Genomic DNA, 17,784 nt, shown 5'->3' with positions numbered 1-17,784 from the left:
AAGTTTGGGAATTTCTCAACTTGAAAAAGAAAACCTGAGTAACTGGTATCTATGGTTCTCTAGTCCATGTTTCACAGAGATTTTCAGTGAATTATGACACCATTACATAATATTTCCAGGTCTCTCAGATACGAGTGCGTTCAACCAAACAAAGAGTTTCAGGTCTTTCAAAAGATATTCCACTGGATTAACTCTAATAACAGGCCTCAGTGAAACACTGTCCACCCATTCACTGTGCTTTTAGATCAGAAAAGTCTCATTTTGTTCTTTAAAGGGATAGTTCAACCATAATCCCTATAGTTTTAGGAGTAGTTCGTTACTCCTTTGTAATGTCTGTCGCACTTCTTTTTGAAATCTCCCATGCACTTTAAATTGTTTTTTATCCATAGTTGTCTACCAGCAAGCACTTTTTTTAATCTGTTACTTTGCCCAGCAGGTAGAGAGCACCGTAGCACTTGTCTTCTTCTTCTTAAAGTATTTTTATGAATTGTGTATTTTATTATTTGTCTTGTTTTTATTTCCTTTGTTAAATGCTGCTGTCACGAACGAATTTCCCCTCGGGGATGAAATAAAGTATAATCTAATCTAATCTAATCTAATCTAATCTAATCTACCTTTAATTGTTGGTGCAAGCTATTTTTAGAATGGCGGAGCAGAGTCGTGAGCTGCTCAGAGCTACGTTACGAGTTGTTTTCCAGTTAAATTCATGCAAAACCGCTGATGTGCGTTCCCGTCGGGGGCAGTTTTTCAGCAAGCAGTCTTTGCATTTGCCTCGAAAACAACTCTGTCTGGTAACGTTCTGTTATTATCTCATAGCGTGGTGAATGTGCAGGTCACAACTTGTCCACCAGAGCGTTTTGAAGTTGTTGGATTGTGCATTTGATGAGTTTGATGAGGGAAACCAAGAAATCCCATTAGCCTCCGTAGCGTAGCTCTGAGCAGCTCACGGCTCTGCTCTGCCGTTCTAAAAACAGTTTGCACCGACAATTAAAGGTATCGAACCTACTGCTATGACTATAGGGATTATGGCAATGGAATGCAAGTTCAGCCAACTCAGTTTATTTCTGATGTTTAGTGTGGTGCACATAATGATTCCAAACAGCACTATAAGCATGTTTTCTGATAATAAGATTGAAGACACCTGGCTGCGATACCAATTTAAAAACAAAAGACTGCTTCAACTCTCTCTCCAACCAGCTTATTTATCACCACTTCTAAAGGGCACCAACAATGTTGATTATTTGAAAAGATCTTTGCAGAATAAGCAAGAATTGAGCTCTTTTTCACAACTTCTTTGTTTTAGTCTGCGGTAAACCAAAACCATGCAACTATGTACGACAAAAGAGCTTTAATTTCAACACCCAGAACAGCTCATTTTTCCATTGAGGTGTTTTGTGCAAAACAATGGGGGAAAAGAGAGAATGATGGAGGGAAACAGAGACCGAACAGAAAGAGAGAGAGAAGGGAAACAGAATGAGATTGCTTCATAGTGAGAAATTAAATAAACAAACAGCAGCAACTTTGTGGAGTCCTGACCTCAGACATATACACTGCTTTGTGGTATGAGAGATGATCCTGACCAGTTACCATCCAGTAATGTCTGAATGCACAATATTAATTACAAGGCTGTGACTGTCCCATATGGAAAAGATGACACTGGAGACACTGGATCTATCTAATATGTTCAGTATTTATCTTATTAGTCCTTGTGTGGGTGGAAATGCATGACACAAATTGAGTTATGATGAGAAAATTACAATTAAAGGGCATTTCCAATGGTAATCAATGTTTACCTCAGATATCAGGTCACCTCAGTTCATTTCATACCATCCATACTCCCAACTGCAGCGTGTGCACGTTTATATTCATTTTTGCTCAAGAATCTATCGCTTTTTCAATGTTAAGTATATATGTATGTATATGTATGGTAAGTCAGAATTTTGATTTAACTTAATTGTAAAGCGATTTTTTCAATTTAAATGACGGTCAAAAGGATGTTACTTGCGACCACAGAACAATTTTATTATCTACAGTATAGTCCGGAGCCCATTAATGAACATTGAAAAAAAAATGCTGCAGTTGGGAGTATGGATGGTATGAAATGAACTGATCACAGGTGACCTGATATCTGAGGTAAACATTGATTATGACTGGAAATGCCCTTTAAGAACTGACTTTGATCAACACACTGACTTACACCTGCAGGTCTCAAGTTGCTACGATACAGTTCCCAGTACAACACAAAAGCACATCCTCCACAGGCCTTAATGCACAACCTACTACGACACCCGTGGAACAAAGTGGGTGGTGGAACGGGGTGGATGGAAATCTTCCTCAAGTGAAATACATCTCTGGCAAACACTTGGGTAAGATTAGATAGGATCTGAGACTGATTTACCGTGTCGGTTTCTCCCTGGAAGCCGTTATCTGACCACTGCCTGGCTGATTTATACCCTGGGACGCACTGGTATCAATTAGAAGAAACCTAAAGGAGTCATTACCTAACTAGCAGCGGCCCCCAAAGACTGTCTGGGATGGTAAGAGTAATAGAAGTAATATACTGTCACTCACCACAGAAATACACTACTCACTCACCACAAGACCACTATAGGACACTAGAGGAAAATGGTTTTGTAGCAGGGGACACTGTCAGCCAAAATGGCACAGCGCAGGGAGTTGTGTGTCATCCAAGCCGTTACAAATACAGTAACTGATGAGTGTTGATGAGTTTCATATGGGCTCAATGACAGCTGCAACGCATAAGCAAATTACGTATGGTTGATGTGTGTTCATTTCTTAATATTCAACACAGCATGTAATTCCTTGGTAGGAAGGCATGTGTGATGATGATGGTCAAACAGAGAGATCTTATTCCCATTACTGTAATTTTCGCTTTATGCCATTCTGTTACCGAGCCTAAGCCCGAAGGCTTCTGACAAATGATCGGGTTTTAGGTCAAGTTTGGGACATCTCCTTTCCTACGGCTGGCTGCTGGCTTGGTTTGGTTATTTTCTCTCTGGCAGCAGCTTCAGTGGTATGCGTCTGGGCGTGTGTGTGTGTGTGTGCGTGTATGCGTGTGTGTGTGCATAATATGTTGCAGTGGCCAGCAGGAAGTGGAACAAACAGCAAGCCTGGCAAACTTATGGTCAGTAATGGAAGAAATAAATAATAAATTTGCTAAAGTGGAACAATATAAACTGAAAGAACCTCCGCTTGAGCTCACACATAGTTCTGCTCTGGATCATGGTCTAGTTCTGAATTTACTGTCTATATTCATCTGGTCTATGCTGGGGAAAAGTGTTAAGAGGTGAGGCAGATGTTACCACTGAACATTTACCCTTTTTTGGGGCGTTGTTTGCCGTTTTTATTCGATAGGACAGTGTAGAGAGACAGGACAGCATGGAGAGAGACTGGGGACATGACATGCAGGCGGCTCCTTCAATGTTGACGTGTCCTTGGGCAAGACACTGAACCCACACTTACCCCCCGATGTGTGCGTTCGGTGTGTGAATGGTTAGCTTTCAGACACTGTGTCTAGAGCTGTATGAATGCATGTGGGAAAGAGTGAATGTGACATACAGTGGAAAGCGCTTTGAGTGGTCCAAGTGACTAGAAAAGTGCTATACAGTATAAGTGCAAGTCCATTTACCATTTACATGTGCTAAAGATCACCTCAGCTGGGAGTCAAACCGGCGATCAGAGCTTCAAGCATCTGCCAACATGGTATGTGCTCTCTAACCACTTGACCACCAAGCACCTGAACATGTACCCTTGTGCTGTGATCATATCAGGTACTGGCGAGTGCATACGTTTGTGCATCAATGCGATACCAACCAATGTATCGATAAAATGGCATTTATGCATTTTGTTAAGGGTGTTTCCTTCATGCACGATACAGTTATGATCACTTCACATCCACTCGAGCTCTGTGACATGAAAAAAAAAGAATCAAAATGGCTTCATTGGCACAGATGGCAGGAGCATGAAGTCATAAAGATGCTCAACTGGTGACTAAAGTGACATCTGTATTTAGATCCATGGAAAAGATGTCAAGTCAGTAAACAGGGACGGAAATAGCGCTTGACAGCAAACGCTTGATGACTGTGATGCTCGTTCATTAGGGCGACATGCAAAGCGAGAACAGAAGCGACTCTTCCTCATGTCAGTTTGCAGGACGTGATTAGACTGTCAGCAGCAGTCAGTCCACGGCTCCATAGAGAAGAGTGTTACTGCAGAGTTGCAGGGTGTAAACCGATAATTACAAAAAAATGAATGCAAATTTAAGAGTTCAGTGGTGCATAAAAAAAAAAAACCCACAGGCATTGGTCTGCAGAGATGTGGAAATCTGGAGATCTGGTGAGATGAGTCATTGTTCACCATATTCTGCACAAGTGCATGTGTGGCATTGATTAAAAAAACAGGACAGGCCTATGAGTGTTGTGCTGGCACGGTTATGGGCCCAGTTGTTTGCTTAGAGAGGAGGAAGACTGCAGATCAATACAAAGTTGTTAGGTGATGGTAACGCAGCCAGCAACACTATCAACCTCTCTCCTGTTTCCCCTCTTGCCCTCGTGACCCCAACAATCATCCCACTCCATCAGGAATCAGTGAAATGATACAGATGATGCGAAGTTAATACAATAATGACTGTTCTTGACTCTAGACTGGAGTTCGGTCTCAGGTCTTTAGAGGATACAAGTCTCAAGTCAAGTCTCAAGTCGCTGTGTGATTGAAGTGCAGTGAAGTTGAGTCCAAGTCCCACTGGAGTCTGTGAATCACACACATGCTGACTATTAGAGAAACAAGTAAACTACCACACAAACGATCCATTGCTGTGAATCTTTTTTTTTTTTACAAAGAAACACATTCAGGTTTTAAGACCACACACTGAATGTAGCCTGGGTTACTCTCTCTATGTGATGTTGGCAACTGGCAAAGAAACAAGCTTGTTCTGTTCATTTGCAACTGCCAGGACCGTGCTTATAATAAAGTAAAGCTACACATGAGCTGAAATGATTCAAAGATAATTGATTAGTCACTTAAAAGACTACCGGGAACCGTTTTAATAACTGCCAAACAGTCTGAATTGTATCTGTGAGGATTTGCCATTTTTCTCTGTTTTATATGATAGAACAATAAATATTCAGCTTTTGGAGAGATGGTTGGATCAGATTTTAGGGAATTTATCAATACACTCTGACATTTCACTGCCCCACCAAATGATTCCTCAATTAACCGAGGAAATAATCACATGATTGACTGCTAACGACAACAATCATTAGCCATCGATCATCGGCCCATTTAAAGTTCAATCTTTCTGATCCTTCTCCTGGTTATAAAGTTTCCAACATCGTTGAGGGCTCCAGTACCAACGCTGCTCAAAATATGAGTTTTGAACATTTTACAAAGTCAACTTTTATATTATAATAATAATAAAATAAAACGTTCTGCACATTCCTGTTTATGTTTGTCTTTAATAGTTACAGTAAAAAAAAACTAAGCTCCAAAATCGCAGGACGATGAATTTCCAAATATAAATCTTTAAGTTTGGCTTCGCTCCGCTCTGCTCGGCTTCTCCCAAACTATTGAAACAGAAATAATATGATAAATGGAAAAAGTGGCTTTGTTTCAGGAGAGTAAACACTCTGACATGACTGTAATTCAAAAATTGCCCAGGGAAACAAAATAAAACTTGAAAAAAAAAGGGAGACATAAATAAATAATGGGTAGTTTTCACTTCATTCAAAAGAACATACGTTTTCCTTTACAAGTGTGCTGGAGTAAATCACCATGAAAAAGCAAGGGATCCAAAACTCTGTGTGTGTGTGAGTGTGTGAGTGTGTGTTGTCGTATGCTTATGAAAAAGTGTGCACTACCGCTGCTGCTGCTCCTGTGTGTGTGTGTGTGTGTGTGTGTGTGTGTGTTGTTCGGGGGCACTCTATGGGCAGTCTGACGGAGAGCTGAGAGATTAGGGAGGGTCTTGTTTCATGGACCTTAAGACATCTGTTCTCTCTCTCTTGCCCACCTCCCAACCTTTTCTTTCATTGAACTATAAATGCCCCCCTACCTTGGGGAGGGGGGTGAGTCGTGGATGCAGGGGAAGGAATGTGGGGCTTCCACTTGCTTTTCATTAACACAGGATCTGGTAACACACCTCACTGTCAACCTAATCCCCTCTCTCTCCATCTTGTCCCCTGGCAGAGGGGAGGAGGAGGGGGCTGCCATGACCAGGTACAGAGCCCCAGATGTTCTGTGGATGGAGGGGGAGGGGGGTGGATGACAGGGTCTTCACCCCGCTGCAGCTATGGATGATGTAGGCTAATGAAGACGGGGTGGGGCAGGGTGGCCGACCATCCTCCTGTTTTTCTCTCTGCCATGGATTATACATATGAAGAGTTCATTTTGCAAAAGCAGATAAGTGCCAGTTTGAAAAAAATTAGCTGAGGCTTTGTAATTATTCTTTGCATAGTGTTGCTTTCAATAAAACTTTATTTTTTTGAGATATGTCTGTTTTTTTACATCTCAAAGTCACTCAACTTTGGTTTGACTGATATCACCTTATTATGTAAATAAAAAATAAAAAATGAAGATAGAATTTTTTCAAAACGGAGTTATCTGCTTTTGCAAATGAACTCTTCATATCTCTTTTATTTATCCACCACTCCTCTTTTACTTCCTTTCTTCTGCCTTTCCCCTCCATGTTTGTTTTTTGACTCAACTTTTTTTTCCTTCTTCCCCCTCATCTGCTCTTCTGTCCTTCTTTGACTCATAAACTTGTTTTCTTTCTTGCGCTGCGCTGCGCTGGATCCCCCCCCCCTTCTCTCTCTCTGCTCGCTGCTGTTATTTTTCTCTTTGTCAAATAACGTTTTATGTCCTGTGACTTCTTTTTATCTTCCTCCTCCTCTCCTCTCACATTTCTCTCACTACATCTTCATTTTTTCCTCTCCTTCGACTTCTCTATCTCCATCATCCTCCTGCTTCCCTTCTTTCATAACTCTTTCCCTTTCTCTTCTTCTCCCCATCCCCTCCCCTCCCTGCTTCCTCTTACAAACTGGCATCATCCTGAGGTCTGCTCAGGATGTGGTCCATCAATCTCCGCCTGCCACTGAGGAGCAGCAACGCAACAAAAGCAGCAACAGTAGTAGCAGTACATACTGTAGCCGGTAGTAATACTACATTCCCCCTGTCTTACATCTCTCATGTACAGCTTCTCCCAGGGGGGTCATTCCCGCTGACTTATTGTGGCAGCTCAAATGCTCAAACCGTACAGAACGGGAATCCTAACCTTTATCTTCCTAAAAAAAAAAAAAAAAAAATTCCAAGGTATCCATTTTCTGAGGTATGGAGCAGGCAGGCAGGACCGGGAGAGGCCGGGTGGTGGTGAGTGATGGAGGCAGTGCAGCTAAGGCTAAGAGTCAGCAGATACATCTATTGTCGTCAGCGATCGCTCTGCGTAATTTGAGACAGTTTGTCTCCTTTGGATGTCAACAAATCTGGGAACACTATGTGAAGAAACCCTCTGGGAAAATAACCATGTGTTTTGTGACAAAGATCTATAAGAGTGCTAAAGTTATCAAGAGACAAAAAAAGAAAAAAAGAAACAACGGGGCGAGACAAACATGTTACTCAACAGGATATATCTTGGGGAAATTTACTTTCCAATCACAAAAAAACAAAAAACAAAATCAAAGATCCTCTTGGTATGAAGTAAACAACAGCGTAGCTTCGCTCTGGCAGCATCTACAGGTGTTACTCCTCCTCTCACAGATGAGGCAGAGAGATGAAATATCAGCGCCTATAATGAGATCTACACTGAGTATCTCAAACCTCTCAGGTATTTCAGAGAACACTCGGATATGATAGATGAGGAGCTGAATGAAACTTTTACTGCACATGATGACAGCATTAGTTTTATGGGCCGTTATTATAACGTCTTGTTCAGAACGTACGTACATGATGTTACATTTTCTGAGCTGTAACAACAAGAGAGATCCAGTGGATGTCAATAAACACCAGTGGTCTTGATCCCTATACTTTTATATATATTTTTTGTATTATTATTTGTGTCCCGTCAAAGTGTAAAGTGAGTTGCTCTGTTTCAGTTTGCTGGTAACTGTGGGAAAACAATACCCAGTAACTCTATCTGATCTCTGTTTCCTGTGTTTACTGTAAATGAATCACATGCAAACACTTTAAAAAGTATCACTATGCGCAAAAGGAAGAGCAGTCACTTTAAATAGTAGAATCACTTGTGTGGAAAATGAGTGGGAGTGGATTAACTTTCATATTAGCAAAGAAATTCTCTCTAAACTCTATTTCTTTTTCCATTGCATTGCACACAAAGTTTCAACTGTGTTTATTGAAGTATGGATGAAGGATGAAAGCTGAAAAGCTGGTGAAAATCAGGGCAGGGCACGGGTGCTGAGTATTGTGTCACCGTGCAGTTATGCAGATTTGAGTAAACAAAGTGCAAATTGTTTGAGGTTTTAATTAACATTTTTCGACAATCATTTTATCTGAAGTAACCCTATATAACAACATCTGCAAAACAGATGCAGGCACTTAAGGGAGCAGAGCTCCAGCTCCGTCCTTGTCCCTTTGCACCCTCCCCGAACACAGAGAGGACGTGTTGCTCAGCGGCTCCTCGGCACAAACCTACAAATCTACCTCCTGGGAGTCAACTTGTCCCCTTATTATCTCCCCCCTGCATGTGGCAGAAGCAGCCCCTCACTCTGCTTCATCCTTCTGTCTCCATCTGGTGTACAGTTTGGAAGACGTGCCAAGAAAATAGCAAAAAACTGAAAAACAAAGCAAAAAAAAAAAAATCTCTGATAATCTGTTACAGCGAGTTGGCTCGCGCCCAGCAGCAGCGTGGAAAAATTGGAAGCTTTTTAATTTATATTAGTATTAGCAGATCTGATTGTCATAATGGAAACACTGTGATGCCTCCTGGATAATAGTCAGTGTTGATGAAGGCAGGGTTTGGTCCTAACATGAAAACAAACATCTCGCTCTCACACACACTCATAACTTTAGCACATGAAAATATCATTCTCTCACACAGACCCCAATATACACATACCGCTGCAATCAAATACACACACACACAGCCTCACACCAACTTAAGGTCCAAGACTAACACAAACATCTCACTTTACAGTTTACTGACAAACCTTGTTTTTGGCAGATGAGGGCTTTGCTAGCATGTGTAAAAAAAACAGCAATATTCCAAATAATACTGAAAAGCAATACTGTTATTTGGGTCGCAACCTTTCCCAGTGTGAGTGAATGACAGTATCAAATCATCTGAAAACGGCTGAGACATCATGTTCCCCTCAGCAAACAAAGAAAGAAAGTGGAAAATGAGGCGAAGAGCTACACACTGAGATACTGATCTCATCGATAACAATATAAAGCTTAATGACTGCAGGACTAACAACTTTTAATCTGGATGAATAACTAATAGAAGAGCAGGGTGCACCGGGTACAGCGCTGTAGAGTTTGTCCGCATCAATATTTGTTTGGTTACATAATACATAATGACACGAAACAGAACAATTTGTTCCTCGCTACATATTTTATTGGATATTTGGAGCTTTGTGTAACTGTACTTTATTTTCAAAGGGCCTGGACTGGTTCCTGTTGGCTCACATGTGGAGCCATGTTGAGCTAGGGTCCTAGACAAATGACACACCACAAAAAAAAGTGTGTACATTTATTGTTGTGTACTGCAGAGTCTTAAAATTTGTGGTTTTCTTTAAAATATGATAAAATCTGCCAAACGGGGGTGAAGTCATTCACATGCAGTTGTTTCCAATGTGGCTCCACCTGTTTCAAGAATTTCCTTGAAAACAAGTGGCAATATCTTGAAAGAAAGCAGAATAAGACGGATGACATCACCGCTTTGACGTTCTGCACTTTTCACATAAAGAAAAAGTTACAGTGAGTCATTTAAGGTCCAGAACCATGGAGCATTTACTGAGTTAAGATAAGACAGAGCTGGGACAGGGTTAGGGAGAGTGTACTGCACTGTATGAGTGTATGAGGCAACGAGTGATGAAAGGTAATGCTGGTGTAGTTTACAACCAATAATTAACAAGTATTTGGGTTCTGTGTTTCTGCTTTAAACACAAAGGTGAACATGAGAGTCTGGAGAACCATGACAATTAATATTTGGCAGGCGCATCCAGGTACCAGCCGCCAAGTATGGTTTTCATTTCATTTCATCATTTTCATTACGTGGTTACAAGTTAATTGAGCAAATTACAGAAACGGTGGTTTTATGTGTCTGCACCTGTGATCCAATGCATCTGCTCCGCTCACAGAAGCTCAATGTAATTTCTTCTGGAAGACGTTTCGTCATTTACTCACCTTCCATCCTCGGCCCCGACTTCATGTTCAGACTTCCTGTCATGGCGGACACCGACACCGTCACGCTGGGCTTCTTCGGATGAGCCTCCGTCTCCATGACCACTACGATCTGGGCGGTGTGGAGGGAAACCTTGTGGAAGGACAACGCCAGCGCCTTGACGCCCGGCGCGTCGGGATGAGAGACGGCAGACCTGGGCTTCGTCTTCATGGGGGAGGAATGAGGCGTGGAGGAAGAGGAAGGTGGTTTAGTGGAGGTTTCCCACACGTGGTTTGGTAGGACTTTATTCAGGTAGGCTTTGGCCTGCTCCAGCTTCGCCAGCGTGGGATTGATCTTCAGGGGCCGCGAGAGCTCAATGTTCAGCTCAGCTGTGTAGAGAGAGAAAGGAAAGATAAGATATTAACCATTTAATAATAACTCTCACAACAAGTCTGCAAATCAGAGAGAGTCAGTCCTCCTCCTCTGAATGTGTCTCACTGTTCTTTTTCACAGTCTCTAGGAGAGATGGAGGATGGAGCTTCTCCTATTTTACACATTTCACATGTTTGGGAGTATTTTTGTTCATTTTAGTTAAATAAATAATCCCGTTGAAGACTACCGCTGTGCGCTGCCTCCCGTCCGTGTTGTCTGCCTTGAGCCAGGCAGTTTATTGAAAAATCTATTTACGAAGTGTAGGATAATAAAGAAAAGTAGAGAGAAGGATGCATTTGAACAGGTAACAAAAACATACAGTTGTGCTCATAAGTTTACAGTACATACCCTGGCAGAATTTGTGAAATACTGGCTACATTTCAGAAAATATTGATCATGCAACAAAACTTTTTTTAACTGTGATAATTGAAACCACCAAAATGGCCCTGATCAAAAGTTTACATAACTTCAAAGTTTTACCCTGACAATATACACACAGATTGACACAGACAGGTTTAAATGGCTACTCAGGGTAACTGTCCACGTCTGTAACTTGATTGCTTGTAATTAGTGTCTGTGTATAAAAAGTCAATGAGATTCTCAAGAGTTTCAACAGTTTAATTTGAATCCCATTAAAAATAAGAGAAATCTGTTTTGCCTGATCACTCATGTTTTCCTTAAAGAATGGTAGACAGTTACAAAATCTTCCAGGGTATGTAAACTTATGAGCACAACTGTAACTTCGTCATGTTAGAAGTACATTTGGTAGTATGTAAACACTTCCTGGATCTCTCTGCAGTCCTGCTTGTGTTTCTGAGCAGAAAAAAATGTGATATGTTTCTTAGGATTAGTGTAAATGTAAGTCTTCATCAGTGATACAGCAGGACACCTTGAACTGTTCTAAACCCATTTCACTGTTGGCCGGGGACCTGGCTCGTCACTGACATCTTACTCTACTCAGTGTCATTTGGAAAGTCACCATCTAAACTGGACACAGTTCATTCTGTTTTTGTTTTTTTTCTAAGAAGCCAGACTTCACCCGTACCACTGAGCTGGATCTGACCATCGCCATCTGACCGGAGGAATCCTGCGTAATAATACCAAGTCTCGTAAATCAAACTCTGAACTCACTCTTCTCTCCTCTTCTAATCAGTCAAGCTTTGCATGCAAGAAACTGTTAAATAACAGCTGGGTCCAGTCTCAATCTCTGTCTCCTCCTTACATGCACACGCACAGTTACTGGCCCGCTCTCCCCTGCGATATCCTAACGTGACACTGTGGAATAGCAGAGGAGAATCTCCTCTTCATGCCAGCCGCATGAATCCAAGACTCCTCGGCATCTTCCGCTCTACCTCTCCCTCGCTCTCTCTCCCTCGCTCTCTGATGCACTACAGCCTTCAAACACTTGACTGGAATTCACAGAGACACATGACTTAACTCAATGCCGTTTTACACCACTTCCATTATCCCATTTTTCCACTTGGTCATGATGATGGGAGAAGGAAGCAGCCGAAAACAACAGCAGCTGTTTTTCATGGTCTCATCAAGGCACCAGTGTTTAGAGGCTTTTTTTTTGGTTTAAATCTTTTTTTTTTAAAGGGTTTTAGGTCTCCTGTCTGTCTCCTCCCCAGGTAGGTGCTGGATGACATGAGCAGGAGTGCTGCCAAGTGCTGCCTTCTGCATACATATACATACTGCCTTCGGGGTAGAAGTAAGGCACTTGGTCAAATAATAGAGGAACTGGAGGAGAGATGGAAAGGAAAGGTGGATTTCTCTGTGCAATGTAGCTTATCATTTCCAGTTGACTTCTCACCAGGAAGCGTTCCAGTGGTGGAATAAATAGCCCGTATGCAGCTGTTCGTCCAGGTTCCTCTGCTCCCCTCCCATGTTCTTTCAACCTTTCATCCTCTCTCTCTCTCTCTCTCCCTCCCCCCCTCCACTTCTGTTTCATGTAGCCCATCTTTCTGCTTCCTTTCGCTTCTCTCATTCCTTTCTATCTTTTACTTCTCCTCCATTCTCCCACCTCAACAGCCCCTCCATCCCTCCTCCCCCTTCCCCTCTCCCCCCTCCTCCTCCTCTGTAATCACATAAAGCTGTCTCTGATCACCCACTCAGGGCCAGTGCTGGGGCCTGGGCCCTTTGCTTGGCTCTCCACAGAGGGAGACATGGTCCTGATTACCAATTGTCCTTCTTCCCGAAGTCTCTTTCCACCCACCCACCCCCACCCTGAAAAACCCCCATCTCACCGCCCCAGACCGAGCCAAGCCTGGAGCAACATACCTGTTAAACCCATCAGACGCTCACCTGAACCTGAGCGACCAGTGCAAACACTTGCATCTTGCTATAATTCAGACTTTCAAGACTTAATTTGGTAAATTCCTCCAGGACGTCTCTATGCTGCTGTTGAAACAAATTCAACCAATACAAGTTCTGTACCCGGATCATTAATTACACAGTTTGCAAGATAGGATATGATATTATTGTCTGTTGCCCAAAAACACTTCACTGATATTATTGTTCATGAATGGAAAAAGCAATTAAGTGGAGCAAACAGCTCAACTCAATCATTCATAAAAATCAAAATGCTTCCAATAACAATAACCTCAGACATGTTACTCACTATGGTGGTTCAAGTGAGTGTGACAAATTATCACTTCATAAATTACCAGCTCCCTCAGAGATTAACAGATGAGTTCAAAAGGAAAATTTTCTTCTTCTTCTTCTTCTTCCTTCGCACTGTCTAATGACAGAAGGATAAAGTGCATCTCCTTGTGAGAACTCTCCATGGAGGACTGGAGAGGAAGAAGACGGCTACAGCATCTGTCCAGCTTGCCTCTGTCTTTATCCAACAAGCAGTGGAGCGTATTTTTAGTGCATTGGAGCAATGACAAGAGAGGCGTCTTTGCAGAATTCAAATGAAACCACTTCACAGCCGTTATATAGCCATATGTCGAGCACATCAGTTGATATCCTTAAGTTTGGTTCCTTCTTCTGGAGCTGATATGAGTCTATGTGAGAAAGTCTTTACAGTGATGTTCCATGTGGTTTCACTAGAGAAGCAAAGGCGGCATAAAGAGGAAACTAAAAGCTCGTTTCAAGTCTTTTTTTTTTTACAGACTAAACTGCAAAATCATGCATTTCTGGATCAGCACTAAGACTAAGACTCAATTATGTACACCACCACACCCCTTACACACTATAGTGAAGAATGGGAAATCAAATCTTATTCAACGTCGCTTTCAAATGAGCTATTGTAGATGAGGACTTAATATAAATTACTGCCAAGCAAAAGAAGTCAGTCAAGGGCTTTTTTTTCTCTGAACAGTGGCATTTTTCACACCACACGTGTGTTTTTATTAGAAAAATGTTAGCTTCAGCTGTAAGTCTAATGGCTATTTTAAGAGGACTGTCAGTGGAGGGCCTGTGCATCAAGCCTGGAGGTTAAGAGGTGGTGTTGGTGTTCATATACCCTTAAAGAACAGGCCTTAATGTGAACAGGCTGCGGGGAATCAGAGACTGGCCCTTCTCAGGTGTCAGCCTCTATTAGCACTGGAGAAAGTGGGAGATCAAGGTCTGACAGAGGCAGAGGCACACACACACACACACACACACACACACACACACACACACACACACACACACACACATATAACTCTGCAGAGTGGTCGAGGGGGGAGATCAACTATGCTTATTACCCAGGTTACTGTGCCTTTTTGGCAAGGTCATACATGACGCCATCCCCACTTTGAACCTGGTGTCGGGAATATGTGTGTGTGCAAACACCACAAACATTGTTTTCATTCCCTCCCCCCACCCCCCCTGCCCCTCCTTTTGATTTCTTGAGCTGACTTTTATGCTTGACTCTTGACAGCAGAGAGCCCGTGTCAGACGCAGGTGGCAATGCGTCAAATTACACACGGCCCATATGCCTGTGTTTGGGAGTGCCAACCCTTTCTTCTTTTTTTCCCCCAAGTATATCTGTAGAATCCCACTGTCACAGAAAAAAAAAGAGGCCAGTGACACGCACCCCAGATGCCATCTGACTCAAATTAGAGGGGTTCTGGATGGTTCGGAGGGGCACGGGCTTGTATACAGTAACTGACAACATTTCCACAAAGCCATAGCTTGACGTGAAGCAGGGACACAGGAGAGTAATGGTTCCAATTTGTTCTAGCTAATCTATCACCTGCTGCTTCTCTGCAGCGGGGCTCGGATGATCTCTCGTCTCCAAGTGGTAGCAGTTACCTCTGGACTTGTTCACTGACCCTCTTTAAGGCTGGGACTGAGTAAGAAAGATGAGACAGAGGAGGGAAGGAAGGAACGCGCATGAGTGTGTGAGTGTTTGTGTTTTCACTGGTCAATCACCGAACCCCCTCTCTCTCATGTTGGGAAAAAAAAACAAAGTCAGCGCCGTCCCTTTCTTCACGTACGTGCTTGCCGGTCAAACCTTGAACCCTTGCTTGGTTCTGAACAAAATCCGGCTTCCTGTCTGTATGGGAATTAGTATGTAAGTGTGTTTGTGTGTGTGTGTGTGTGTGATGAGCGGCTGCTGAGTGAGGGTCAATGCTGAAACACCATCCAATTTACAGTACACATGTTACAAGTGTTTCCCACTCAGCATCCTTGGGAGGGAAGCTTTGATTGGTCTCGCAGAGGAAATGCTGCTGAAATTGCGAGCATATTGCTGTAAACACACAGCGAGACGTGGCCTCGTGGCGGTCTGCTCTCTGTTTGCGCCTCGTTGAAATAAATCAAATGTGAAGCGTTGTTGAATCAAAGTGGAGCTGCCAGACATGATACATACACATCGCAGCACAAACACACAGTGACAGGCAGTAAAAAGACTTGCATATGCAAATAAACCATCTCTAAAAACAATAGAGGGGACAGATAATTAAAATGCACAATGTGTGCTTTGTTCTTAATTTGCACTTAAAAGTTTGTGAATCCAGACAATAACAAGACTGAGTAGAGTCGTCAAAACATGTTTTAGCAGGTCAAGACATTTGTTGCATATGCAGATGGTTCAGTTAAGACTGATAAATGTGTACTCTGTGTCTCTTTGTAACTTCTTCCTTTGCTCATTCATCCCTGAGGAGGATAACTATCTCCACCAGAGAGCCATCTAACCAAACAACACACAGTTGTATGTGTGTGTGTGACTATGTGGGTGATGGGGGACCAGTAGCATGTGTGGTCAATTCTCGATGTTTCCAGCAGAGCCTGACCTGGGGCAGCCTCACACTGAGCCTGGATTCTGTGTGAGTCATTGGGGAGGGGGGCTGTTTGTATGTGTGTTTGAATGTGTGTGTGTGTGTGTGTGTGTGTGTGTGTGTGTGTGTGTGTGCATGTGGGGAAAATGAGTGTGTGTGTGTGTGTGACTGTGATTGAAGTTATCATACAGACAGACAAGGACAGCTCTGCTCTTTATGAGTTCAAGGGAAACACCTGACTGTAATTGCACCGTGCACTTCGGCATGTAACCACAACATAAAGTGAACGATCTTAAACGATGAAAACAGACAGGAACGCCAGCTGATAAATCATACAAAAGTTGCAAAACCAGTGCTCAGCGCTGTGTAAACTCTGAAAAATAAACAACGAGAGATTGAATCCACTGAATCTTTGGAAACGTTACAGTACGAGATCTGCTGCTGTTTGTCTTTCTTTCACTTCTCCGGAGGGAGGTCAGAGGTCAGGATTACTCATGATGTTGAGGGAGAGTCTCTCTCTACCCGCTGCACCAACATGCCTCTCTCCTGTACACAGTGGATCCCCATCAGAAAGGACTCATATTTACCATATATGATCAAAACCTCAGTGAGATTCTGATGTAATCCATGCCTCATGGAAAGGTCATGCTTGCTGTAATTTGGCTGCTGGCGCCATCTGGACTGAGCAGAGGGGTAGATGGACATTACTGGTGTGAGCTTGTATTGTGTGTGTGTGACTGCTGTGGTTTACAGAGAGCCACATTGTGTTATGTTGTGTGATTCCATGAGGACAGATAAACCCTCTCTGCTGACAGCGGGGATGTGTGTAGGCGAACGGGGCGACTCGCATCGTCCAGCCTGGAGCTCGCTTCTTGTAAACATGCACAGGATGGTGTTCCTGATTGTACGCATGTGGAGGAGAGACAGGGGGTATATGTAAAAGTATATATGTGTGCAGCTGAGTGTCGGTGTGCATGCATCTGCAACATCTGGCCTGGCTGAGTTCAGGGAGCTGAACTCTGAAGGATGTCTTGTGCCTACACACGCTGCATGAAGCCACTCTCACATGGATACGAAGGTCGTGCATTCACATCGCAGCAGCCCACTCACACTTTGTGTTCACTGCAGCTCTGTTTGGGTAAAAATGTCAGCCACACCCGTAGGTCATCAACCTTAGCTTAAAGCTATACGCATATGGATATCACATCAGTCTAAAAATAGAGAACCGAACCCGGTGATCCACAGGAACCTGATGTTACACACACACACACACACACACACACACACACAAACTTAAATCAACAGGAGCTCGTAACCTGCTGTTGAAAGTGAGTAATATTAGAGATATCAGTGGCCTCATGGAGAAAAAATCCCCAATGTGTGTTAGGATCGGCCCTTTATGTGCACACATGGTAGAAAAGAAGTTTGCCTATGGTGTGTGTTTGCTTTCACATTTTTCCTGAAATGTGATTAAATGTGAAACGGATGCTCTCAATCGTAAAAGGAGCAAGTTAGCATGTGTGTGTGTGTGTGTGTGTGTGTACACAAGTTGCACATGTTCAGCAGTGAGTGTGTGTGTTTGTGTATTGTGTGCGTGTGTGTGTGAGATCCCCACCTGGTCCATTGAGGAAATCTTTGATCTGGAGGCAGAGCAGAGGGGGAGGGATGCCCGTTTTACTGTCAACCTCTGCTGCTACTGTCTGCAGCCAAAACACGTTGTAGTCAAGAGATTCTGGCAGAGTCTTTCCTGGGTCTGGACACAGTGAGGCAGATGGAGAGATTAGGAAAAAA

The 17,784-nt window shown here is 42.9% G+C and overlaps 1 protein-coding gene across 3 annotated transcripts in view; it reads right to left on the bottom strand.

Annotated features, from left to right (window-relative positions):
* The window catches only part of vps13b (vacuolar protein sorting 13 homolog B), a 349,921-nt gene that overhangs the window by 91,207 nt on the left and 240,930 nt on the right, over window positions 1-17,784 (bottom strand). For all 3 annotated transcript variants that reach the window (XM_085802924.1, XM_085802922.1, XM_085802923.1), the window contains 2 exons: window positions 17,609-17,746; window positions 10,372-10,737 (listed from right to left, as the gene is read on the bottom strand). In XM_085802924.1, coding sequence (XP_085659050.1) covers window positions 10,372-10,737; window positions 17,609-17,746 — 504 coding nt within the window. The remainder of the gene's footprint in view (window positions 1-10,371; window positions 10,738-17,608; window positions 17,747-17,784) is intronic.

Source organism: Trachurus japonicus, chromosome 16 (assembly GCF_045865225.1).
Source record: "Trachurus japonicus isolate A0001 chromosome 16, Traja_1.0".
NCBI classification, from domain to species: domain Eukaryota; kingdom Metazoa; phylum Chordata; class Actinopteri; order Carangiformes; family Carangidae; genus Trachurus; species Trachurus japonicus.
Note: the sequence above shows the minus strand (reverse complement) of the source record. Positions and strands in the feature narration are given on the sequence as shown.